General features: G+C 41.8%; 1 protein-coding gene across 1 annotated transcript in view; it reads left to right on the forward strand.

Moving 5' to 3' along the window:
* The window catches only part of CFAP91 (cilia and flagella associated protein 91), a 55,890-nt gene extending 28,612 nt beyond the window's left edge, over positions 1 to 27,278 (forward strand). Inside the window, exons 7-15 of the mRNA XM_069070032.1 lie at positions 351 to 493; positions 5,772 to 5,888; positions 11,009 to 11,080; positions 13,389 to 13,535; positions 14,713 to 14,934; positions 19,069 to 19,217; positions 19,611 to 19,702; positions 20,585 to 20,764; positions 26,692 to 27,278. Coding sequence (XP_068926133.1) covers positions 351 to 493; positions 5,772 to 5,888; positions 11,009 to 11,080; positions 13,389 to 13,535; positions 14,713 to 14,934; positions 19,069 to 19,217; positions 19,611 to 19,702; positions 20,585 to 20,763 — 1,121 coding nt within the window. The 3' untranslated portion in view covers position 20,764; positions 26,692 to 27,278. The remainder of the gene's footprint in view (positions 1 to 350; positions 494 to 5,771; positions 5,889 to 11,008; positions 11,081 to 13,388; positions 13,536 to 14,712; positions 14,935 to 19,068; positions 19,218 to 19,610; positions 19,703 to 20,584; positions 20,765 to 26,691) is intronic.
* Positions 27,279 to 27,942: the final 664 nt, after the last annotated feature.

Here is a 27,942-nt window from a genome sequence, read left to right on the forward strand (position 1 = left end):
AGTACACCTGGGGTGCTTGCTGCTGCACATACTTGTTAAATAATTATCCTTCCCTTATCCCGAATATTCTTCCCCTGCTATGGATAAGTGAATCTCCTTTTGTTAACTGTGAGATGTTCTAAGAGTCTTCCTTATCTCCAGTCTGAGCTACCTGAGTCAGGCTTAGCCTATTACAGTTGGGGAGCAACACTCCTCCCTTCCTCCCTTTTCTCATCTTCACGTTTAAGCATTTTTTTTTCTCTCCTAGTTCCTCGAATAGTGTGGTAGGTACAAAGGGCATTAATTAATAAGCATTAATTCAATGAATGTTATATCAAATTCCTTCTTTTTCATGTCTTTTGTTCTCCTAGGATTACTTGAACTTGAGGCCTCCCTCCCAGATTTTGTAACACAGCCTCGGATCAAAGCTCCAAAACCCAAAGTGATCACCACAAAGAGTAAATTTCTCAAAAGGTCAGCAAGAATGGATCTTGAGTTAGCTGAGGTTCACCAGGTACACAGCAGCCACATTTTCTTTTCTTACAAATGACTCTTTTTTTTTTTTTAAAGCAATCGGGGTTAAGTAACTTGCTCAAGGTTACACAGCCAGTTATTTCTGGGTGTGGTGCTGAGTATCTGAGCCCGGATTTGATCCAAGTCATCCCGACGCTGGAGCCGGTGCTCTTACTCCCTGAGCCACCTGGCCGCCCCTAAGCAGTTGGGGTTAAGTAACTTGCTCAAGGTTACACGGCCAGGTGTTTCTGGGTGGGTGCTAAGTGTCTGAGCCCGGGATTCGATCTCCAGGTCATCCTGACACTGGAGCCGGTGCTCTTACTCGCTGTGCTACCTGGCTGCCCCACAAATGACTCTTAACTACCCCTAGATCTAGACTATGATATTGCCTGTGTAGTTCATGCATTTGGAACAAGTTACTCATGATGACGCCACCCCACAGTGAGATTAGAATGTGGTAACCCCATAATGGGAGATGAAGCCAGAGACCAGTTAATATGTAGCTGGAGTTATGCTGTGTTTCAGGACCTGGGGTGGGAGGAGAAATGAGGATGGGGTGGGGGAGGGCCAAGGAGAGGGAGGAAGATGTTGCTTTGCCAAATGGAATTTCCAAGGGATTATTGGATCTGAGATTTAGAGTTAGAAGTCACCTCAGATGTTATCTAGTTTAACCCCCTTATTTTACAAAAGAGGAAACTGAGGCCCAGAGAAATGAAATCCATTCCTTAAGGTTACCCAGGCAGTAACAGTAAGTAGGGGAGTCAAGAATTTATGTTTCTCTGGGAAGAAAGGGTGCAGCTTTGTTGTGGACTGTTCCTCTCTAGGTGAGGTTTCTGAAGATACAAAACTCTCTTGCTCTCTTGGCTTCCATTATACTTCTTGTCTTTCCTTCACAAACCTCCTTGGAGGTTTTCCCTAATCAGGAGAATAGTCCATAGTTTCTGAAAGATAAAAAAGTTATGGATGGGGCACGGGAGGAAGAAGGTGTGAGATAATGGAATAGGAAATAGTGCTAAACTCTAAGCCTTTTGTTAAACTACATTTTTAAACCTTTGATTAGGTGTATTATAGTAAAGCTCTAGCACATTATGTTTGTCATTAGTTTAAATCATCCTCTTTTTCCTTTTTGCTTGACAATATCCAAGCTTCCTAAGCAAAAAGGAATCTTTACTCTTCCCCGCCTGGTTTAATCTTAGGTGAAGAGGAGGGTCTTTTGACTACTCTGGTGAATAATATCTGTCATCAGTAGCACTTTTTGTATAATTACTATTTTATGAACATAGAAACCTCAGAGTTTCAATGAAAACGATTAGCGTATGCTTTCTATTTATTTCTAATAGGGTAGATCCTATTTCCCTCCTGTATCAGTGTCTGACTCTTTTGAACCACGTGCCTAGGATTCTTTTTTACAGTATCACAGCAGATGTTTAGAAGGGCGGGGGAGGAGGAAGTTATTTCCTTAATTACACATACATTAATTCAAGACAAGGTCTTTGGAGATTATGCTGCCTTCTAAAAGGAATCAGTCAATCAACAAGCATGTTTTAGATGTAGGTGACTGTTATAGTCAGGGCACTGTAATGTCATTGACAATAAAAATACAAAAGTGGAAGCTGTCTTTGCTCTCAAGAAGCTTATGGTCTAACTAGAGGACATAGCATGTACAGATATAGATGTATACAAAACAGGTAGAGGGTAGTTTTAGGGAGAAGGCACTAGCAGCTGGTGGGATCAGTTTTTACTTTATATAAAAGGTGGAACTTGACCTGAGTCTTGAAGGAATATATGGTTTCTGAAAAACAGAAGTTAGAAGAGAGTACATTCCAGGCATGAGGACCAAGGTCCAGAGTTAGGAGATGGCATATTATATACAGGGACCTGCAAAAAGACATCCAAGCCAAATTGACTGGATCATAGTATATGTGAAAATCTGGCGTGGCCCAGTAATATATTCTTTTCTGTAGTTTAAATATAAGAGGACTCTAATATAATATGTTTTGTTGCATAAAGGTATAATTTTACACTGAAATATTTGTTCGTATCATATTGGTAGATAAAATGATATTAGTCAGCCATTACTGTTAAAATACTAGGTTTCTTATGTAATTGAAATCATTGGTCTGGTTCTTTCCTTATTCCTTTCTGACCACCCTTTCTCTCCATGTACACACAACCTATTAGAAAGAATCTATAGAAATTGTACTATTTTCTGAAAGACAAATATAAGCAGTTAACTGCACTAAATCACATTTCACGTTTTCCCCTATTACTAGGCACCTTAGAAGGCAGGATGTAGGTAGTGCATTTACATTTACTATTAGTTGTTTTTTTTTTTTTAAGCAATCAGGGTTAAGTAACTTGCTCAAGGTTACAAGGCCAGTTATTTCTGGGTGTGGTGCTGAGTGTCTGAGCCTGGGATTCGATCTCCAGGTCGTCCCAACACTGGAGCCGGTGCTCTTACTCACAGAGCCACCTGGCTGCCCCTAAGCAATTGGGGTTAAGTAACCTGCTCAAGGTTACACGGCCAGGTGTTTCTGGGTGGGTGCTAAGTGTCTGAGCCCGGGATTCGATCTCCAGGTCTTCTCAACACTGGAGCCGGTGCTCTTACTCGCTGTGCTACCTGGCCGCCCCCTACATTTACTATTAGTTTTAAAGGTTCTCATTTCTCCTTGTCCTACATGAATATTAAAGACAGAGGAGCCTTTTTCATGGTCAGAGATCTCCTACTTGATTTGCCACCTTCTCCCCTCTGCCATCTTTTTTTTTTTAACCTTTCAGAAAATTTTGCAGTTACTATGATTTATTATTTATACTTTGGACTTGATCAAGTCATACCTTTTAACCTTAATTCTTGCAATAATTTTAGCATATAAATCTATTCTCCCAAATTATATTTGGCTCTGATGAGCCCCTTTGGTATGGAGGTGACTTGAGTTTTTTCCAAGGTTATGCCAGTGGAGTCCAAGTTTTGGCCAGTGTCGCCAACCTGGAAGATTATTCAGTAACAGACAGACTCTGTGTCTCATCTAAGGACCAGTTTAGCCAAGTTTGGTTCATTATCATGAAGTTGGCCACCAGATAAACTTTTTTGGCTGTAGTAATTCATTAAACAATTCACTAAAGTGTATAGTTTTGACTATATATGAGCAAGAAATGGAACGGGTGAAAGAAAATTGTTTATATTACAAACAATGCTTTGGGAATCAGAAAAGATATGAATACTGATTTTTCTAGTGAAGGCTGCAATGTGAGAGGTTCAGAGGAGGCCAGTAACCTTACATATCCCTCAAAAAATTAACAGTTGTGACACCAAAGAAAAGAAAAATTACAACAAAACACATGCTTACAAGAAAATAAAATTCAGCCAAAGCAGTAAAAAAATATATAGTGAAAAACAGCTATTATTTTAAGAAACATTACAGAATAACTGAAATAGAAAAAGAATAGAAGTGAGACAGATAGGAAAAGACACAACTGGAGATACTCCAGGAGACATTCTCAAATGGATACATGTTTAAAGGGGTTAAGAAAGAATTAACCCTAACAAGGACTTCCCAGGAGTTAGTAAAAAAAGGAGCTTGTAGGAAACAGATCACAGGAAGAACTAAAGCCAGAATGAAAGCACAAGGATAGAGACCAGACTTGTGATTCCATTGGTATAGGAGACTCCTGAATGAAGAAGCCGCTTCCAGTGCAGGTGTGGCCCAGGGCACCAAGAGGTTAAGGGAGTTACCCACAATTGTAGAGTTAGTATTTGTCAGTGGTAAGACTTGTGCCCAGGTTCTCCTGGATCAGATTTCTCTCAAATGTTAGATTTTTAAAACTGTATGGAAATGGAAATAAAGACTAATATGGGTCATGTAATAGAAAGCCTTAAAGAATCAGTAGATACAATCAACTGCAGACTTTATTGTAGCAGAAAATAAAATTGTAGATGATGAAGAACAACTGGAAAAGCGTGATCTGAAAATAATTGAATCATTAAATGATCTAGAAAACATGCAGACTCAAGGGACAGCCCTGGAGGATAGGTCATGCTGTAGCAATCTCAATTATTAACACCCTGAAAAGTTAAGGGGGGCAAAAAAGCCTAAACACTGTATCGTAGGAAAACATTTAAGAAAACTTTTCAGAATTAACAAAAACTGGTGGTAGTCATATATAATTGTCAGGACGTATGCCAAGGAAAAAAACCCAAGATTCAATTCTCCTGCACCCAGTATAGTTAAATTTCAATATTTTAATATGGTAACAGTTCTATAATCTGCAAGAGGACAGAAATAACACACCAAGGTATTCCAATCAAAATTACAATAGAATTCTGAAGGCAGACAAGGAGATACACAGAGAAATTAGAATATGACATATATGCAAATAAGCATGGATCATGAACCAAAAATTATCTACTCAGCAAAACTTAGTTTTACTATATGAAGGCTAGAGATAGAACATTGAGAAGAATATAGACTTTAAAGAGAGCACAACTCAGTGAAATATTTGAACAACAACCAGTCTTCCAAGACAAAAAGAGAAATATTTGAAACAATCCAAACTTATCAGATCCATGCAAATCAGTTGCTAACAAAATATAAGAAGCTTCAGACTATTAAACTGGCTAAACTACTCGATGTTGTAGAATGTTGTTTCAGGTAGACCAAAAGAAAAAAAAAAGGTAAAGTTATAGTAGGCATGGTTCTCAGCAGAAAGAGCTCTGGAGTCAGAGAACTTGGGATCAGATCCCACCTTTAATGTGTCTTAAATACTCATGGGAAAATGGGCAGGTTACTTTACTTTTCAGCCCCTCTTTCCTCATCTGTGAAAAAGAGGGGGTTAGACTGGTTGGCCTCTGGAGTCCCTCCCAGAGCTAGATGTATGATTCTGTAATCTAGGATAATTACCTATCCATGGGAAGTCCAAGTTAGAGGAAGCTAAAGAATTGTGTTTAGCTTGGTTTCCTTAAGTTTGGATTAGTAGCAGAAATAATGAGAATAAAAAGGTTTGCTGTCACTTCAAAAAAAATTCCATAACAATCCAAAAAAAGTGATAGAAAAAAATCTAATAACTTTAATGCTAAATAAAAATGGACAGAACTCTTTGATAAGAGAGAGTGACAATGCAATTTTTATAGGAGTTCATTTTGACATTAATTTGTGGGATTTACTTTATAACTAGCCTAGGGTGGTCATATTTATTCCAATTACAGAATATATATGCTGCTAGGATTTGGTTATATCAGAGAAGGACTAAGATAAAGAATAAAATTACATGTTTCATTTCAGGCACTGTTGGATAAGAAGAGGAAAGGTCCCGAACCAAAGAAAAAACTCTTCTTTCTTCAGAAAAGAGTCATACCACCACCTCGACTTCCAACACCAACCTTGGAAATGTGCTCTTCTGTGAGTTAAATATGCTTGCTCTTAATTTGAAATTCAATAACGTTGTTATTTGAGATGGAAAACTGCCCCTCCCCTATTTACCAGTGCTCCTACACTCCAGCCCTGGTTTAATTCATGCTTTCATTCTTGTTAAAAGTTAAAATATCCAAACTTTTCAAGAATGAATAAATGAAAAATACACCTAGAGAAAACTGAATTTTTGGTATGCAACCTTAATTTAGTCTTAATACAGGAAGACTGATAGGTAATGTAATTATTGTTGTCAGATATATGAAATTAAACAGGTACCTTTTGACTTTTTCATTCATTTCAGTCATGTCCAGATCTTTATGACCCCATCTGAGGTTTTCTTGGTAATGATACCAGATTGCTGTTTCCTTTTACCACTTATTTTATGATGAGGAACTGAGGCAAACACGGTTAAATGACTTGCCCAGGGTCCCACAGCTAATAAGTGACTAAGGCCAGATTTGAACACAGGAAGGTGAGTGTTCCTGACTTCAGTCCCAGCATTCTCTTCACTGCTCTGCCTAGCTGCCCCAGCAGCTGCCCTAGCAGACCACTATCAGCTAAATAAAGCACTGAGCCTGAAGAGAAGAGGACATGAGTTCAAATTCGGCTTCAGACACTTACTGGCTGTGTGACCCTGGTCAAGTCACTTACTTCAGTTTCCTCATTTGTAAAATGAGCTGGAGAAGGAAATGGCAAACCACTTTAGTACCTTTGCCAAGGAAAACCCCAAATGGGGTCTCAAAGAGTTGGACATGACTGAAACGACTGAACAACAACAAAGTAACAGAATATTTTCAGTGAAGACAGAAGAAACTATAAGCCAAAAGGAAGCTGTAAACTTGTATGCTATTATATTAGCCGTAAGAAAGGAATTACTGAGTGTTCAGCTCAATTCAACAAGCATTTCCTTAATTCCTCTTGTACGCAAGGCACTGGGGCCTAATGCAGAGTAAGTCTGGTTAATAGAGGTTGGTACCAGATTGTGAAAGGCTTTCTTTCTACATCAAGTTGAGGTGTTTGTATTTTATCTTAGAGGTAATTGGGAACCACTTGAAGATTCTTGAGCAAGGGGAATGACATGGTAGGATGTGTTTCAGGAATATTATTTCCTCAACTGTCTGGTGCAGAATGGAATGGGTGGAGAAAACTCAACACTTAGGAGGGAGATGATGCGGGCCTGAACTCAGCTGGTGTCTGGGTGAATGCACAGAAAGGGACCCAAGGGAGGGATTGTTTGGAAGTCACACTGACTAGATTTGGCATGATTGGACAAGAGAGAAAAGAGCGGAGAATGACTTAGAAGGTATGAACCTAGGTGACTAAAAGGGTGGGGGATCCTAGCAATAAAAATAGAAAAGGTTGAAGGAGAAAGGAGTTTATGGTAGAATTTAAGAGTTGTGTTTAGGCTATTAAGTTTGGGATGCCTCCATCTGGAGCCATCTCTAGCAAGTATCAGTGATGTGGGTCTGGAGCTCAAGGGGCTGCTTGTAGAGATTTGGGAACTGTCTTCATAAAGGCAATGATTGAAGCCATGGAAACTGAAGAGATGATATGGAGAGAGGAGATAGAGGGGTCAGGCTATGCCCAGAGGCTTGGTCTAAGAAACAAACTGAATCAGGTTCCCCTCTTAACCAGAGTCTTGTTCAAAAGAATTAAGTTGTATGTGCATGTTTATTTTTCTCAAAGTTGGAGACATATATGGGTCCATACATAGGAATCATAAGAATGAGCTCAAGGAAAGGACAGTTGAAGAAGACTATATCCTCAGAGCAATCCCCCTCCCCTCCTGACTCAGGATGCTAGTGTTGACCAAAATTATAGTCTCCATATGTGTCAACCATAACATGGAAAGAACAGGAATGTCTTAAATGGATAGAGTCATAAAACATGGATGTCATAACAGGACAGTGGCCATAAATACCAAGATCAGAAAAGTCCCATTATCCAAGATAGTGTCCCATTTAAAGCACCTGGTCCTAGTCAGAAGAATGTTCCCAGTCAGCAGAATCCGGAAGGGAAGCTTGGTTTCACTCAGAGAGCAAAGCAAAGCATGTCTGTTCTGCCAGAACACACAAAGCATTATAGTAGGTTAAGCTCAGAGTGGGCCAAAAATGTCTTTCTCCTCATTGACCATTTCAGCTTTTGGGCCTTTCTCAGGTGATGGGGGCTCAGGCCAGTTTGGGGAGGGGGTGTAGCTGGTTTACAAGAGTGAAGAGAAGATGACCCAAAATAAAGACGTTAGAGAGAAAGCTTGCAGTTCGGAGATGGGAAAGATTGCTGATGATCCTGTCAAGGGGATGGAGGAAGACTAGAAGAGACCAGAGTCCCATAGGCAAAGGAAACAGAGGAGAGGGGAGGATGGTCTGTAGTGTCAGAAACTGAGGAGAGGTTAAGAAGGATGAGGACAGAGAAAAGGGCAACTTACTGAGCAATTAAGGGATTGTTGGTCAACTTAAGGAAAACGGTTTCAGTGGTAAGATTGGGAACCAATAGTGGAAGAGTTCAGCTTTGAAAGTGAGGAAAGATGTAAGACAATAGTTTGAAGGCATGACAGGGTGGAATGAAGGTTTGAGAGGTTTGCTGTTGTTTGTTTAAGGGTGGGAGAGCCTTGGGCATGTTTGCAGGTAGCTGGAAAAGAGCCAATAGGTAAGGAGAAACTGAAGATAAAGAGGACATTCTGGAGGGGCAAATTCCTGGAAGAGTCTAAGGAGAGATGGAATGTTCAGTAATGGCAGCTGTCATGAGATTGGTGTCCAACTACAATGGTATTTCATTTGCCCCAGGGTGGCCAAGGTAGTGACTTGCCTTGATTCAGGTGCATGAATTCCTCAATGATCTCTCAAGATCCCTTCAGACAATATGATTCCAGGGTTAATTAGAGCATAAATAAAGCAGAAATAGGAAATAACTAGTATTTAATACAAACTTTAAAATATTCCCACTTTTGTACAAGGTAAATTTTTTTTTTTAAAAATTAATAGCATGTATTTAGGATATACTTCTTTTAACTATGGTAAGAAATACTAGCTGGTATAGCATATTTGCTTACCCTCTTACATTTAAGCTGAGTTTATGTTTTTTGATGGTTTTTTTCTTCTGATTTCTGCTTTATTGAAGGGAATTTTCCATAATCTTGATACTGTCCTCGTAAATAATCCTCCCATCCTACCTAATTTCCTCTGGAAGTCAGTATAAATCAGTGACATAGAAAGGAAAAAAGTTAGACGCTTACATTATTTGGGGGTCATCCCCAGTTTAAGATTTTTGAAAAGTCTGTTGGTTGAATCTCTGGAGGTCTTTTCCTATAGAAACATTGTGGGTTCCTGCTATGGTGGGTAGGTTATCAGGCTGGACCATTAAATCCATCCTGTGCTCGAAGTACTAAGAGGCTGGGGACTGGACTGTGATTTCCTTGGGGTAGGGAGCTGGGTGAGGAAACTCCTCTACCAAGGCATTCAGTACCTCTGCTGCAGTTTATATAGTCTTTAGAGAGTTGCCTAGAACAGAGGTGTCAGATACTTAACCAGATGAAAATGTGACTGGGAAACACTTAACAAAATAAGTAAAAATACCATAGCATATAGATAGTGTTAATATGCAGTGTTCTAAGTCGGTCTGCAGTCTGCATGTATTTATGCACAGTTTAATGGTCCCTGTTTCTATTGGAGATACCTCTGATCCATAGCCCTGAGAGGTTAGGGCCCAACCGTCACAAAACCCTTAGGTGTCATAAGTAGGACTTGAGGCAAGGTCTTCTAGGCTTGAGGAATAGTGATACCTCATCTCCTGTCTCTATACCAATAGTCCCTTAAAATCTAACCATGCTGTGTAGCAGGGTGTTTCTCTGGGAAGTTATGTTTAGACTTGTGTATCTGGTTTCCAAATATGTATCTTTGCCCTCCTTTGGAGTGGTAGGATTATGTGCACAGCTAGAAAGAAGCCTGCCTGAAAGAGGGAGTGGGGGTTTGCCCCACTGCAGACTTTGGGCACTGGTTCCTGTGATCTGAGGAAGAAACCACAGCCAGGCAGGGGGGCTGTTGTGGGGTGTGAGGGGCAGGGACCTGGAAGCTTGAAGCTGTCTGTAAGACTGGGATTCTCATGCAAGCCCTGCTGGACAATGTTCTATCCTAGTAGGTGCCTTTGTCAATCCTGTTCTTTTGTCCTTGGGGCCCGGGGACTTGGTCTGTCTGCTTCCCTTTCAAATTGCTGAGGCCCTGTCATTTCTGCCTAAGGTTTCTCAGTTTCCCCAGAAGTTAACTTTATAATCTTTTGGAGGTTTTCAGGGGTTTCCAACAAAGGGGCCCAGGAAGTAAAAAATTCCCTTCTATATTTCTCCAAAATCACACCTAAGCCTTCTCTTTTTTCCCATAGAACATAAAGACGAAAAACCAAGTGGAACATAGGTTAATAAATGGTGGGGCTTTTGTAGATTATGAATTGAATGAAATAAGACTTTTCTGCACTCCAGAGGAAAACTACATTTGAGATATCCTAGGCCCCCTCATAGGGGTTAGGGTAGAACAAGGGTTTAGAGGTGAGGAGTAGGCTGGCCCTTTGGCTGGGGGAGATTACAGAGTGGAGCCTGTGCTGCCAGTTGGGGCCAAGGGAGTCAGGCTAGTGGGATTTTGGGCAAGGCCAGTCTGAAAGGAAGAACAGCTCTAAGGGATTACTCTCTCCGTCCAAATTCTCAACACCAGCAGCTCTACTACTGCAGATTCTTTCTAGGACTGGCCCTAGAACTAGTAATAATTGATGATAATGTGGGGTCGGGCAGAGACAAGGGGGGCAGGGCAGGCGGTCCTATGTGACTGAGGTAGAGGGAGAAAGTGGGAGCAGAGCATTAAAGTTTCCCGTGACTGCAATGATGACTGCCTCTGTACCCTAACTGTCAGTGAGGAACCTGCCACCCAGACAGCAGTGGGAATGATTAAGCCTCCTAAACATCCTCCAAGCTTCTTCAGTGAGGTGGCGGTCTCAGGGATGCACATTCATTTCTCAGTCTAATCTCTGTAGCCACATCTCTGCACCCCAGGAGGGCAGGTTGAAGACCAGTGGCCGTGCATTTTAATCTCTCCGCCTTCTTCTGTCTGCTTTTTCACCCTTTTCAGGAAGAAGATGAGATTGAAATGGCTGTGGTGTACTTACAAAAGCTACTTCGTGGCCGAGTCATCCAGAACATGGTATTCAGTCTCCCTTGCTCTCCTACAAATATACTTTGCCATGGGCAGTGTGGTTTGATTTCAGTCAGTGAAATCTTCATCTTGGGCTCCACTTCCCACTGACTTCTTTTTAAAACAGAATGTTTTCCCAAGTTTGAACCACCCATCTAATTCTTCTGAAAGGAAACTGGTTGTGCTGCCATGTTATTACTGCCATTGCCCTAGCTGGGCATCACAGCAGAAAGGGAAGGAAGGACATGACGATGGTGGCAGCAAGATACCCTTTCTTTTTTTTTGGAAATGCTGAATGAAAGAATTCCCTTCACCTGGGAATCTACATACATTTTTATATAACAGCAGCATAAACTGAGTTTATTTCCTAATTTACCAATTCCCTAATTCAGAATTCTGTTGCCTGATCTTCCATATAGCAAAGGACGCCTGGGTTTGAAAAGTAAGAACAAAAGTAGATGAAAACCATCGAGGCACTTAGATAAGCTCATTCCAAAAATTCTTGGAAAATTCTTTTGTCACAACTTCTTTAGGGGCCCACCTAATGATAATGAGAAAGGTTAGGCTGGATGAGCAGGAAGCATACTTATCCCATTAATGTATTACTAATTTTTCCCTGAGGAGGTTGCCCTTCTGAGTGTAGACTGGAGAACGTGTATTGCAGACTGATAGTGGCAGCCTTAGAAAGTAAATGAAGAGGGGTGGCCAGCTGGCTTAGCAAGTAAGAGCACTGGCTCCAGTGTCGGGATGACCTGGGGATCAAATCTGGGCTCAGATACTCAGCACCACACCCAGAAATAACTGGCGGTGTAACCTTGAGCAAATTACTTAACCCCGATTGCTTTGGAGGAAAAAATTGAAAAAAAAAAAAGAAAGTAAATGAAGAGGGGCAGCTAGGCGGCTTAGTGAATAGAGCACTGGCCCTGGAATCAGTTGGACCCGTGTTCAAATCCGTCCTCAGACACTTAACACTTAACTAGCTGTGTTACCTTGGACAAGTCACTTAACCCCAATTGCCCTGCCTTCTCCCTTCCAAAAAAAGGCAAAAAGAAAGTAAATGAAGGTAATGTGGCTCAGAAAAGGAGGCACCCATTTTTCAAAGGGCAGAGAAGAAAAAAAAGCCTTTGAAGGTTTTCTTTTGTGGGGAGAGGGAGAAGAGAGACTTTTGCCTCATTTAGCCCAGTCTCTTGCTATAAAAAGGAAAAGAGGAGATTTGGAACAAAAACAACCAAGCCCATCTTTATGTTCAGGATCCACCATTGAGCACTCCTTATTTAGGGATAAGGGATTAGGAGTCTGTATGATTCAGATAGATGGCTTTTGGCCGGATCTCACTCTCCCATTGTAGGACACGGCATGTGTCCGCTCTAGAGCAACATGGGCCATAACCCCAGACAAACACAGGTACCTGGGAAAGCTTCCCCACCCTCCCTCCTCGTCCCAGTGCACAGGGAAGAAACAAGTGGAGATTCCCCGGCTGCAGCCCCAGGCGCCGCGAGTTCTGTCATTTCTCCTAGCCTCGGCTGATCTTTTATGCCGCGTCACACATCCCACTCCCCCGCCACGTCTGGCTCAGCCCCATCACCAGCCCCATTCCCACTCTGAATCTCCTAAATCCCCTGGCAGCCATGCTTGCGCACCCAGCCTCCAGCTTCATTTATTTGTCCACCACAGCCCTGGCAAAGGAGCAGCGTTTCAGGGAAGTCTGTGGGCTGCGCAGTCTCCACCTCCTGTTTCATCTTCTACTTTCAGGCTTCCTTTGAGCTCATTCTCCTTGTTCTAAAGATACACTTTTAAAACATCAGCAATAAAGCATGTTTGGTCAATTGGATAATGTCGTTTGAAAGCAAGGAGCGTACACCCAGGGTCAGTCTGTCCTTCGCCAGAGCTCTCGAGGCTGGCCAGTTAGTTATACTACCCACTTGCACAACATTAGGGACGCTCCGGGAGAGAATGTCCTTTCCCATGTGCTCTTTCTTAGGCTATTTCAGTACATTTCCTTAAGGACGTATCCTGATATTTGGTCTCTATGGAGCCTGACAGTACAGGAGTGCTGGTTGACTCCCCGTCTTTGAGAAAAGCTCCAGAGACTCCATGGGCTGATGGCAGCGGCCAGGGGCATGTGGCAGCACAGTGACCCCCCGCTGCTTTTTGGGGAAACACATTGTTTCACCCACATGAACTGGGGGCCATGAGGGTGGGAGTTCCCCGGGCTTAGCACTTACAAGCATTTTAAGACAAATATCAGTGCTTAGAACAAAGCTCGTTCTGTTCTCAGAATTCCTGAATCACACCTTTTCTGTCTGCTTCAATTAAGATGTTTGAAGGAAAAGAAAAGCGCTTAGAGTTGATCAATGAACTGCGGACCAGCTCCTGGCTCCAGGAAGATGACAGACTGGTGAAGAAACTGGAGAAGCAAGTGACGTTGGCCTTGCAGCGGCAGCGCAACTTACACGAGGAGAAGGTCTGGTCTGTTCTTCCGTCGGAAAAGGACACGCTACGTTTTATCAGGCATTGGCGGTGTTCCGTATTGACGAACTATAATTAGTATAACTTTACATTACAATCATGCCATGAGCCGGGGCCTCCTGAGGCGATCGCCCAATCACTCTGGCAGTCAGTGTCCCAGGAAGGGGCAGCAAGGCACAGTAGGGATCATAAGGGACCACTTTCAGTACAGCAGCAGGACTAGATACAGGCACCGTTGCAGAAGGCCACCATCGCTGTGCAGTGGGTAGGGATGCATTGCCTTCTGGTTACCAACCCAAACATGGAAGGAGGAAGCCTCAGGGGTGTTTGATTCTGTCAAGGAAAGTGGCTTCAGCCAATGGGGAGGGACTTCATTCAGTATGTAGGGCAAGGGGCATTGTCTGTGTTATGGGGTATGGTGGTAACCATGACCCACCGTGATGCAGCAGTGTTGGAAACCGCCAAACCAGGAAGCCAACATGTAGGCATGACAATGGCCCAGCCAGCTGCTGGGAGGCATTTTTTTTAATGCCTCCCCAGAGCCAGTGATTGAAAGCAACACTCTGCTGCGTAAGATGTTATCAAGCCTCTTCTGGGCTTAAGACCAGCCATATTGGCTCCGAGGATGATAAAGCTACCATAAAGAACCACTGGTGTGGTGGAATAGTCATGGCCCAGACCAAGATCAGGATGTTGGGCTGGAGGGCTCATGCACGCAGAGTAGTCTGGGCTCCCAGCCCTGTTTGTTTTTGTGCATGAATTAGTGCTACCAAGAGCCTGCCGTTTCCCAAAATTGTGTGAAAATATCAGGTATTTTATAATAAATCAGTATTGCTCCTCACATCGAAGGAAATCATGTTTGATTACAGCTTTGCTGAATTCTTAGAAAAATCCCAGCCTATTTGATTCCTGCCTTCAAGCCAGAGAGGGCACAGGAAATTCCCCCTCTCCCTCCGAAATATAATAGTGTGGCTAGAGATACTCCTAATAAGGACGCTTGAAATGAGGGCTCGTCTAGAAATCGTTTGAATAATTTGATATTAAGAATAAATCAGGGTCAAAAAGTGACCAGGCAGGCAGGAGCGTTAGCTGCTCTAACCTGTTCCAGCACAGCAGCCCTCTCTAGTGATAGTCACACTATGTAAGATTCCTTTTTGAAAAATGTTTTCCAGATGGCAATGATTGAAAATCACTTGGGCGCACTGGAAGGAAAGGTCTTAGCAGACATGTTTGACTTCCTCTCCAAAGAACTCATCCGACTACAGGAGGAGAGGAGGATCCACGCCTTTGCAATGCTGGCTGAGAGGCAGCGTCGCATCCGAGAAGCCGAGGAGAGTGGCCGTCGCCAGGTGGAGCAGAGGCGTCAGCGTGAAGAGGACCAGATATTTAAGGAGGCGAGTAGAATGAGGATACCGAGCCAGATAGACAGAAACTGACAGCACAGCATAGATTGAGGTTATCTCTCTGACGGCTCAGACAACCAAGAGCCCTGCTTTACTGATCTGAGTATAGTGGGATGGGAAGGAAGCTCCTTTTAGGAAAGTGGTTCTTATGCCTTTTAAAACTCACTAGTGATGGGGCGGCTAGGTGGCAAAGCGCCGGATCGCAGTACCCACACAAAAAAACTAGCCGTGTAACCTTGGGCAAGTTACTTAACCCCAATTGCCCTCCAAAAGGCAAAAAAAAAAAAAAAAAAAAACCAACTCACTAGTGGTTGTCTGAACTATGCATCCCCTTCCTGAATGATGTGACTGACAATAGAAAAGTAAACAGCTTTTATCCATTTTGAATATCACAGTCAATATGCCTCTTACATTTTACTACGTTAAGCCGAGTCATTTGGGGACATTTATCTTTCCCTACCTGACACAATTTATTGAAATTTGAGTTGGAAATTTGAAAACTTCCATCAAATGCCATTTTATTTCAAAGTGGCAAACTAAGCCAGAAATCCAACTTAAAGCATCTCTTTATATCCTCCAGTAATGACCACATTTGGCCAAAATCAGTTAAGTATATTCAGAATTGTCATGGAATAGACATACAGAATATGAACTGCTGAGTAGTTAAAATAAAGAGAAATCACTTGAGTCAATAGCAGAACAAGTTGTTTGAATATGAACCAAGTACAGACAAACGAATGTTTGACATTAAACAATGTTAAAGAGAGCTACATCTTCAAACCTCTCCTAGAGATGGGAAAATCTCAGAGATTAAAATGTTAGTGAGCTTCGTGTTAATGAAGCAAGTTTCAGGAACTTCCCCTTAAAGTTAACTTGGAAGAGGCAGTATGAGTAGAAAGAGCACTGGATCTGGAATCAGAAGACCTGGGTTCAAATCCTACCTTGGTCACTTCCCTGTGGTATCTTAACCACTCTGGGCCTCGGTTTCCTTATCTGAAAAATGAGAGTTAAACTAGAAGGCCTCGGAGGTGCCTTCTGGCTCTAATTGTATGAGCCTGTGAGGTCACTGGGAATCAGAAGACACTGCTTCTCTTTCTGTTTCATCAGACTATGCTATTCATGCACTTTAATTCGCTCATTAAGTGTCAGATAACTACTATGTGCAAAAGGAATACGAAAGCGTTTGTCCTCTGATAGGAGAGCAAGATGACCCCTGCTCTCATGGAGGTCATTCTCACTGAGGGAGGCAATACATAAGGGAAAGTCTGTTGCAGAGCGGATGAAAAGACCCAGTGGTCTTAAGGGTGCAGTGTTAGGGTTGATAAGTCAGGCCCCAGTCCTCCATCTGACCAGCAGCATTCTGTAGTTGGTGATACAGTAGCTGTGTCTGCCTCATAGTGGAGGGGCCTGGACCCATGGCCACCAGGGCCCAGGGGTGGCCTTCAAGGGCAGAAGTGGAGCATGAGCTTCACTCTACCTCTCATGGGGTTGAGGATGAGGAGGGGCATATGGAGGCAACTGGCAGCTCGGATCTAGCCCCAAAAGGTGATAGTAGATCTCCAGACTGATATTCAAATCCAAATTTTACCCACTACCTACATTCATTTTCCAGGCAGAGAAAGCATTATTTTCCCATCTCCCACCATGGTAGGTAAAAGAGAATCATGTCCATTTGCATATTAGAAGACTTAAGAAGTATTCTGTCACCCTGTTACAGTCTTGTGGGTGATTTGTCTTGATTTTGCTGTTTGATTTGTGACTCCTGCCTGGCCCAAGAGTAGAAAGCATTGCACTGCTGGGAGTGCAAGCTGTGATTTGCAAAACTGTCATCCTAAAATCCCTTATACTGAACCTGGGAAGTAGGGTAGGGGTCCCTGAGTCCTTATGAAAAAAGTTTTGACCTTGGGGATCCCCAGGTTCCCCTGGACCACACTTTAAGAACCACTGGCTTATACTAAATTTCTTTAACACTTTATGCCTACACCATACTTCTGTGGCACTCCAGCTCATATTTTTGAATCTTAGGATGGCTTTTCAAGGTTTATGGAACCACTACAGGCTCAGAGTCCAGCTAATAGTCTAGGTTAACTTCCAGGGGTGCAGGTCATGGGTCTTCTCCCTTCTGTGATGCTCCATAGTGGTGTTCAGTCCACTCTGGGCTCTTGAGGGCTGCACAGCTAAGCGCAGGCTACAGTAGGCTCTCTTGTGCTTGTGTACTTTGTGTACAGTCTTGGTTACAGATTATGTCTGTTTCCTAAGGACCAGCCTAGCTGAGTATTTATAGGCTCCCCACCAGGAGGCCAGCCGGCCAGTGAGGAACTCTTTGGCCCTGCAGACCAATAAGACAAAGAAAAATACAAAATGGTCTTCAATACTGACCACCTCTTCCCCTTTTGTAATAATGTGGAAAAGTATTGGGAATGGTGCAAGAGGGTGCAAAGAATCACAGAGTATTTTAGAGAACACCTATAAACATTAATTTCGCTTTTGCTATGTACTCTACATATGAGAACCTTAAATAGCTACTTTGTGCTGTGGAACTGACCTGGGCACCACAGATAAAAATGAGAGTGAAGAGTCTCAGATCTTGAGGCACTCACATCCTCCTGAGTCAGGGGTAGAGGGAAAGAGAACAGGTGACCATGGGATGCTGTAGAAAGATCTGGAGTCACAATTTGTGAGTTCAGCCGTTTGGAAGAAAAATTTGGAACTATGTCCAAAGGGCTAGAAACCTGTGCATACCATTTGACCTTTTGTTTGCTACTGTATCTACCTCCCAAAGAAATCAAAGAAAAAGAGAAAGGACTTGTATGAACAAAAATAATTAGAGCAGTGCATTTGGTGGTGCCAGAGAATTAGAGATTGAGGGGATGCCCTTCAGTCGGGCATGGATGAACGAGATGTGGTATAGGAGCATGATGGAATACTACTGTGCTATAAGAAATGATGAGGGGGGTGGTTTCAGAAAAACCTAGGAAGGCATATATGAACGGATATAAAGTGAGGTGAGCAGAACCAGGAGAACATTGTACATGGTAACAGCAATATTGCAGTGATAATCAACTGTGAAAGACTTAGCTACTCTTATCAAAACAATGATCCAGGACAATCCCAAATGAATTGTGATGAAAAATGCTACCCCCCTTCAGAGAGAGAAAGGATGAACTATGAGTGCAGGTCAAAGCATATTGTTTTTTCACTTTCTTTATTTTCCTTGCTTTTTATGACACAGATAATACAGAAATGTTTTGTATGATTTCACATGTGTAATGGGAAATATGCCTTTCCTTCTTAATGGGTGGAGGAGGGTCCAGAGGGAAAGAGACAATTTTGAACGGAAAAGTTTTAAATGAATGTTAAAATTTTTTTTTTCAATTTCAAATTTCAGTTCTGCCAGTTGGTACCTTGGTGACCTCAGGCAAGTCCCTTAACCTCTTTGGGCTTCAGCTTGCTCCTTCATAAAATAAGAGAGCTGGTTTTGATGATCTCTAAAGATAAACATTAGCTCTAGCACTCTCAATACCACAATAAAAAGTTCAAGATGGGAGCGGCTAGGTGGTGCAGTGAATAGAGCACTGACCCTAGAGTCAGGAGGACCTGAGTTCAAATCCAGCCTTAGACACTTAACACTTACTAGCTGTGTGACCTTGGGCAAGTTACTTAACCCCAATTGCCCTCCAAAAAGCAAAAAAAAAAAAAAAAAGAAATGCAGTAAAGTTTGTACAGATGATGCAGAGAGCGAGGCTCTCTCAATAAAAATAAGAATAACATGCACACTGACTAAAATTACATTAAAAAAAGAAGGCAACAGATTTTTATAAGAACACAGGAAGATTCAGAAGAGGTTAAAGCAAACGTGTTGTTCTGGTTAAAAATGTAAATGAATTTGATATTAAAAAGAAACTTTCTAAAATAATCCAAACTGTTTAAAGTTTTATTTGGGAAGTTACTCAACATTTGGTTTAATTTTTTTTAATCAGCATTTATTGTGAGTTCTTAATTTTTCATACATTTATCAAGTGCCAACAGTATGCAGTAGGTCTAATGCTGAAGTGGATATGTCTTGAACTGCTTGGCCATCACTTACCTGGCATAACTAAGCAGGATATTTTATGTTTGGTACAGGTGATTAAAATTCACCAGAGTACCGTTACCTCCTATCTGGAAGATATCATTCTAAATACTGAGGAAAGCACGGCAGAAGAACAAGCCCGGGAAGAAATCCAGAAGATGGCTGAGGAAATCAACGACCTTGCTTATGAAATAGAAAATCGGTATGTACTCTGAGAACAGGCCATAGGATGAACAGGTCTGTTCATCACCAGCCTGAAGTTTTTCACAACACAGGATTAGCTAGCCTCAGGTCTTAAGAAGCCTTTGTCGTTGGACACCTGTGTATTTTCCTTTCTTTTTTACTATATCAAAGCATGAAGAAAATGTGACGAGTGACAGAATCTCAGATAGCACTAGGGTCCTGTTTCAAAGTTTCAGACATTCGTGACACAAACCCTGTCCTTCCCAGCCCTTTTCCCAACAGAGGCATTGATTCAAACAGAACCAGACTGCATGGATCCTGTGGTCACTGCACATTCTCTCTAGACTGTATATTTCATAGAACTTTAAGTGGAGCGAATGTTTTAATCCACTTGATTTTGTTTCTCACTTAGTCGAACTCATCTTCAGTCAGAAGAGATCGTTGCAGAGCTGGTTTATAGTTTCCTTATTCCAGAAGTGCAGAAAACATTTGTGAAGGAGAAAGGTAAGGTCGTGAAAATGCCTCATTTCTGCTTTTATTCTAAAACTTATATAATGTTTTGTGAAAATGGTAGGGATGGATATCAGGGCAGACTGTATTTCTAGGATCAGGTCTGAGAATAGCTACCCTTGGCTCCCAGCAGCACTGGGATACAGCAACAGCAAGTCCAATGATAAAAACAACAACAATAATAATAACAGCTAAGATTTTTACATAGCACTTACTGTTGCCCAGCCCTGTGCTAAGCACTTTACAAGTACTATCTCATTTGATATTTGGGAGGTAGGTGCTAGTATGATCCTCATTTTATAGACTGAGGAAAAACAGAGGCCGAGTGACTTGCCCAGGGTCACACAGCTAGTAAATAAGTGTCTGAGACTTTCCTGCCTTCAGAACTGGTGTTCTGTTCACTGAAGCATTTAGCTACCTCTTTGTCCTTTAGAGTAGTAAGACCCACTTCCCATTCCCAAGTCACCACATGGAATTTTAAAATTATGTCAGATTTTACCAGGAATATCTTACCCCACATGATATTGGATTCAACTACAGTCACAGCAGAAACAGCAATCTAGAAAGCACCGTGAGAGGAGCATGTGTCCCAACCTATCCAGTATTTGTTTTATAAATACTTACATATATGCACCTGTCTCCTAGAACAGAATGTCAACTCCTTGAGGGCAAGGACCCTTGCCCCCGCTTTTGTCTTTGTATCTGTGGCACTTGGCATAGTGCCTGACACACAGTAAGTGCATAATAAATGCTTACTCATTTGATTGATGTGCACATTTTTAAAACAACATTTTCACATCCGTCTTCTCTAAATGCCATTAGAATATTATTGCAAAATAAATTTTCAAAGTAAGTATTTCTTTCCTTTTGCTCCAGTGAGGAATTCACAAAGGAAGCACATCCTTGCAGCTCATCAGATAATCCATGAAGGTACTGAAAAAGTCATCCGTCAGTCTCAAAGTGAGGAAACCTCTCGCGTCAGGCAGAGGCCAGTCTCGGAGATCGACAAGATGTTTGAACGGTTAAAAGCCCAAAAAGACAAAAAGTCTGACTGAGGTGAGTCTGACCTGTGGTTTGCTTTTCAACATAGCCTGAGGTAAACTGTGGAATAAAAAGAGCCTTGTGAAAATGATTATGTCTTTTATATTCAATGAAGGCAAAAGGTGATTCTTGTCTGAGGGTTTTCTGGTCCTTCCAGAAGCTATGGAGTGTAGTCATCTGCCGGCAGATAGGACACAGGGCACCATGATGGAAAAGAATGATGGGTTATTAATGGATTTAGTGGTTATACTCGATTGAGAATTGCTGTTTTCAGACTATCCTGAATTTCCCCTTCTAGTAGAGATAGAAAGGGTAGGAAAGGAAATAACTTGTTAACAAGGCCTGGAATCTGGGTGCTGGGAAGGGATCAGGAAGAAAGAACAGAACAAAAAGACAGTTGTTGAACTCCAGCTCTGTAGTTCTTTATCAAGATAGCACTGACCAGTTAGGACATGGAAATATGGGGAGGAGGAGTGTCCTCTGTGAGGAACGGCAGGAAAGCCAGCGTGGCTCGCCCATAGTGTGGGAGGAAGGGCATGATGTAGGATGAGGTAGAAAGGTTGGTTGAATCCAGGTTTTTAGGGAGTTTAAAAGCCAAACAGAGGAGTTTATATTTTAACCTAGAACAAGGGTTCTTAACACCTATGGCCTGTGAACTTGTGTTTCTAATCTTGTGGTGACTGTATTTCAGTATAATTGGTTTCCTTGGTCACCCTGGGTATTTTATTTTATGCCTTTAGACCCATGATTCCCACGAGGAGGGGTCCCTAGGCATCCCCAGGGTGCCAGAGGGCTCCATGACACAACAGACAGAGGTGAGGACCCCCAGACCAGGGAGTCTGCTGTGACAGGACCACATCAGTTTGGCAGCCTGGTGGAAGATGGATTAGAGAGGGGAGGCCATTGTATTGCCAGTAGATAGTATGTATACTTCTCCTGAAGGTTTGCAAAGTGCTGTGCATATGTGATCCTATGGGAGGTGCTGTTATTTTCCCCATTTTACAGAGGAGGAAACTGAGGCTGAAAGAGGCCATGTGACTTGCTCAGGGCCACATAGCTGGTATGTGCCTGAGGAAGGATTGGAACCCAGGTCTCCCTGACTCCAAGGTCACTCCACCACGTCTCAAGAGGTGATGAGGGCCTGAACTCAGGTGGTGGCTCCGTGAGTGGAGAAAGGAAGACAGAGAGGAAAAACATCATGGAGGTAGATTGCATTAGAGGTGGTGACAGATAAGTGGATATGTGGGCTAAGGGAGATCAAGGAGAGGGAGATTCCTGACACTGTGAGCCCAGATCACTAGAAAGATGAAGGGTGATGGTGTTCTCAATAAAAACAGAAAAGTTAGGAAGAGAGAAAGAGAAGGAGCTTTGCTTTGGACAGAATGAGTATGAGATGCCTATGAGACCTTCTCTTAGAAATGTCCCCTAAGGGGCAGCTAGGTGGCACAGTGAATAGAGCACCAGCCCTTGAGTCAGGAGGACCTGAGTTCAAATTCGGCCTCAGACACTTAACACAAAAACTATCCAGGTGACCTTGGGCAAGTCACTTAACCCTAATTGCCCTCCAAAAAGCAAAAAAAAAAATGTCCCTTAAGGACCCGGTGACTGGTGCTGGAGAGAGTCTAGTCAGGAGCCAAAAGCCATAGCAAAGCAGACCTCGGAGATTGGGACGGCAGGAATCAGAACGGGCTAGTGGAGTTTGGCTGCTGTTGAATCCATTAGTTTTTCAGCTCAACAAATCCTTTCTTCACTTATCTCTTGGTAAGACCAGTGTGAAACAATCGGGGAGGCCCAGGAGCAGGTGTGGGCTCACTGAAGGGACTCACCCTGGTGTGAAGAGCAAGGACAAGGTCCAAGGTAGAGTTAACATCCACAGCACAACGCTTCAGTTAACAAAAGCGTGTTTCAGTTTCCACAGATACTCTATGTTACATTATATATACTATGTAAGATAGTAGCTTAGTGTAGTGGACAGATTTGGATTCAGCAGAGGCCTGGGTTCAGATCCACCCCTGACACTTCTTGGATGTATGATCATGAATAAGTCACCCAACCCATCAAATGAAAGGGTATGTGTAAAGCGCTTTGCAGACCTTACAGCACTATGTAAGTGTTAGCTCTTGATATATTTAACTCAGCCTCCATGACCTCCTTTGTGAAATGGGGATAATAATGGCTTTTGGAGGTCCCCACAGGGCCGTTGTGAAGGTCAAATGGGGCCATATCCATAAAGTGCCTCGCAGACCTCCAAGTGCCGTATAAATATAGGTTATTCTTAAACTGCTTTTGTGGTGGCTTCACAGGATCCCTCACTATTGTCTAACAGCTTGTGTGAGTAATGGTGATTGCATAAAATACTTTAGCCTCTTTATTCCAATCAATATTATTCAGTCTAGGGTGATTCCACAGAGATGGCTATAATTTCCTGTTATATTTGTCTAGTAATATAGTCAGTCTATTCATCAATATTAGTACACCTATTTTATAGCTTATATTTAGAGATAATTCGATAATTTGAGGTAGATTCTTTCTTATATTAGACCCCCAAACTTTAAACTACAAGTTCACTTGCTTAACCACAGGAAGCTGACTAGAGGACTTCCACCCTCATTCCCTGCTGAGTAGGTGACCAAGGTCAGCATAATGGTGATGACCTAATGATATGGAAAGTCCTCTAGCTTACTTTTGTTTCTCTGTCCTCAGTGTTCTTCTCTTATTTGCCCAGCATGGGGAAATGGCTCTGTGCCCTTGGCCAGCAAGTGAACTGGCCCTCTTTGACTGGAGCGTCAAGGTATAGGTCTGTCAATCAATGAAATCCTGTATTTTACTTGGCATCATCTCTGTGTCATCTCGTCAAGCACTATAAAACCAAGGCCCTGGAGAGAGGGCACAGCTTAGATCGTGAGGAAGATCTGAGGTCTTGTTCAGTAAAGGGGGCCAGGTCCCTTTAATAAATGGTTATTGACTAAGAGCTCTGCCTCAGGGGGTTTTCTTGCAGATTGGATATTTTGGGGCCCACATAACCCCTCCGACCAAGTACCAACTACATCAAGTAGGACTAAGGCATAGTATTAAAAGGATCCAGAATTAACATTGATTTGTCAGCCTAAAAGTTACAGGGTGAGCAGGCCTAACTGTGCAAATTCAGTAAGGGTATTCCATACTGGATGTTGTTCCATTTTACATGAAGTATTCAACATCAGCCAGCACTTTCGAGGGCAGATACCTCTAATAAAGAAATAAACCCTGTACTTCTGTAAGAATTGTCCAGAAGACAAGGAGAGCTATTTACTTAAAGGTTTTTATGGTAGTGTTATTTATAATTGCAGAAAACCGGAATCAGCCTAAATGTCCAATAACAGGGGAATGTTTAATAAATCATGGTACCCTATTGTAATGGAATTCTCTAGTGTTATTCATGCCAACCAGTATAAGGAATGCAAAGAAACCTGGAAGGACCTTTTTGAAATCAAGCAAAGTAGAAGAAACAAACAAACAAAAAACGGCAGCCTGAAGAACAGAGTACGGTCTGTGCTAGTTACAACCATATAGGAAGAAAAATAAATAAAAGGTAATTAACAGAAAAACCTGATGGAGAATCAGATCATTAGTTTTGGAGTCAGAAGACCAAGGCTCTGATCAGATCTCTGAGCTTATAACCCCATGTGCCACTGGGTAGATCACTTAAGCTCCCCTGGTTCCCTCAGTTTCATTATCTGTAAAAGGAGGGGGCAGGACAAGTTGAGGATTGCATTCTGTGACCTGTGCGTGGGATATATTTAGAGCTAGAAGAACCTAAAAATGTTATGGCATTTTATGCATTGATATTCATGTAAATGTAAATAGTTATAAAGCAATTTTAATTTATATTGATATTTAATAAGATTTTGTTTTATGTAATTTATCACCCTTAAAAATAAAAATATAAATGAAACCATAATTCATGAATTTTTGGATGTTGTTTCTTGCTGGTTTCTATCCAAGCATAACAGTTTTCAATGTTTTTTTACTTAGATCTATTTAAAGCAAAAAATTCTCTTTTATTTGGTTCAGTTCACTTCAAGACTCAGGACTACGCTTTGAAAAAAGTGGGATGTAAACTTCTCAGGCCACAGATGGGGCTACACCCAGATAATTTTCAGCTTCCTAAGCTGAAACCACTGAGTCTGACTCAGGTTCATCTCTTGGAGATATGTTGTCTCTACCTGTATAGGTTGTATCTTAATTTACTGAGAAGGGTGGAGCTAGGAAACAAGGGACCAATCTCCCCCTCCTTCCTGCCCCACCCCCCACCAAGGAGATGCTACGCAAGCCATTCCTGGAATCATAACAATTAGTGGTAATAAATGGGGCACTGAACCTGGAGTCAGGAAGAGCTGGGTTCAGATCCTGCCTCATGCACTTCCTAGCTGTGTGACCTCTGTCTGCCTCAGGTTCTTTGTAAAATGGGGACATAATGGAACGTATCTACCAGGATTGTTGGGAGGAGAAAATGAGATAATATTTGCAAAGTGCTTTCTAAACCTTAAAATACTCTGTAAATGCTTGTTCTTAGTGGTAGTATTGCTTGTGTGACTTTGGCAAGTCACTTCTCTCTGCCTCAGTTTCTCATCTGGGAAATGGGCTTGGGCTCAATAAGCTCTCAGTCCCCTCCAGCAATCAGTCTACAATCCTCCTATGAGGAGCAATAGCTCAATTAATGAGGTGGTTGCATTTATAAAGAAGCACCAGATTATATTGAAATTGTCAGAGTCCCCCGAGGAGCCATAAGGCAAGCAGCTGCAGAATGCTTTGTGATTTCTGCTCACCCTGAGAGATGCCCCCATTGGCTGACTGGCTATTCTTCAGCGTTGTGTCAGGACTGCTGGTTAGAAATACTGGAATAGCTTGTGATTGCTTATCCCTTACCCACCAGGCCCACATCTAAATTTGCCTGAAAACTTCTCTATAGCATTACCTCACTGTTCATCAAAATACATACCCTTTCCCTTCATTCTGATAAGACAGTTAGCTTTCTCCAGGAAAAAAAAAGTTTCTTAAAGATGGCAGCTGAATTTAGCCACTGTTTGCCTTTGGTGTGGCATCCACAAAAATCTGCTCGTTGCACACCTGAGTTGTCAGCCACCGAGATCATGGGATGATACGGAAAAGCTCTAGCAAACAGATGGGAAAATCTAATTATATTTTGGTGGTTACCAAGTAGCTGCAGCTTCCTAATCCAAGATACCCCACAAAATAGAGGGCCCAGCACAGCCTCCACAAGTTTCTCTACCCATGAGGTGATTCTCAAGAGATCCTTGATGACCTGAAGGAGTAGTTTCAATAGAGCTCCGGATTTCAGAGTCACAAGAAGTGAATCTGGTGGGAAAGTACAGTGGGCACAGGTCACTCATTTAGAGAAGTTTGGCAGTAAAAGGAGAAGAAATAGGATTAGCAGAGTTGGGTGATTAACATATTTAGTTCCATTTGTAAAAACTGCCAAAAAGAAAGCACATTTGGAGCATCTTCATAATATTTTTTTAGTCCATAGATATGTAGTGCCTGTGAGAGTCATAGAAACAGAAAAAAAAATTAAGTATTAAAAAAATAAAAATTTGACTCTTGTGATAACTTAAAATTCTCAGCTTGAGTTTAGTGATGTATCCATTTTTTTTTTTGCTTTTTTGGAGAGGGGAAGTTAGGGCAATTGGGGTTAAGTGACTTGCCCAAGGTCACACAGCTAGTAAATGTTAAGTATCTGAGGCCGGATTTGAACTCAGGTCCTCCTGACTCCAGGGCTGGTGCTCTATTCACTGCACCACCTAGCCATCCCTCATTCTTCTGAGAAATATAAAATGTGATGGGTAGGACAAATCTGGTAATGTTTCTAAATGAATACTGAGTTGTGTTATAAATTATTTTAAAATGCAGACATTCACGTATGGTTTTTTTTTTTTTACCAGATCATGAATGTTGTAAAGAAGATGTACATATCAGCAAGAAGAATTTCCATCCATCTTTGCTTTTTACAGCTTATGATGCACGCGAGATTTTGTCATGTGTGGTCCACGAGGAAAAGAATAGCTTTGGGAGCCTTTTATCTTTATTAAATGCGCAATAATTTCAAATGATTTTTAGTGATAAAGATCAAATGTAGGAACTTAGTTTTTAGAATAGACTTCCTCCAGAGCCACTTAACTGTTGGGAACCCTGGCCTGCAGGTCCAAGCCCTAACTTGGCCTTCCTTCATTGAAGGCCTTTCACATCCCCGATTAACTTATTTTCTATCACTGCTTTTTACTGAAGACTTCACTAAATGCTAAACATCCACCTTTACAATAAACACGAGAACAGCAGTGCACTGAAACAAAACATATGTTTAATAACTATTATTGGTTTTCTGTTTGGGACAGTTTTAAAGACTTCTTTTTGGTCACAGAAACAGGAATATACTTATACAAAGGCTCTGAATAAAACAAAAGGAAATGATTAATTAAAACAATACAATTATTTTAGGTAATTAATTAAAACAATTAAAACAAAAAAGAAATAATTAATACATTTTATCAATGTCAAAAAAGTAGGTTTTATTCATAGATTATCTAGAAAAATAATTCATAATAGAATATCTATTATTATTGTGTTGTTTTATCTTAATGTTCTTTGACAAGTTTGCTCATTTAATCCTCACAATGGGAAGGGGAGGGGAGGTAGATTAGTTATATGATAGCTCCATTTTATAGATGAAAAAACTTAGTTACTGATTTTTCTACCACTTAAAAGGATTTGTGGGAGAAAGATACTTTGCACAGGCTTTGTCCTGGCTAAAGTGAGGAAATTAGAGTCAATTAGACCTAGGCTAAGTCTTGCCTCTAACAAGTTAGTAATAGGACAATGGACAAGTTTTACCTTAAATTCTTCATGCACCAAGATCACTAAGACTAAAAATTAGAGGGATCATTATCTTCTAGGATACAGAAAGTTCCCATGTGGGAGTTAGCCACACCACCTGAATTGTGGGTCCAGATTCCCCTCTCCCCTAAAAACCTTTGACTTTTAAAGGGAAATACTGTAGAGCAGGCTCCCCACCCTATCAAGTAGGAAGCCTGGGTTTAAAATTGAGGGACAAAAGTATTGCGATGTATCTGCTCTATACAGGGCATTAGCATTTCAGGAGGAAAGGAAGAATGCAGCACATGGTATTACTAGAAACT

Source organism: Petaurus breviceps, unplaced genomic scaffold (genome assembly GCF_028583685.1).
Source record: "Petaurus breviceps papuanus isolate PSGF00001 unplaced genomic scaffold, PetGlider_PUasm1.0 90792, whole genome shotgun sequence".
Taxonomy (NCBI): domain Eukaryota; kingdom Metazoa; phylum Chordata; class Mammalia; order Diprotodontia; family Petauridae; genus Petaurus; species Petaurus breviceps.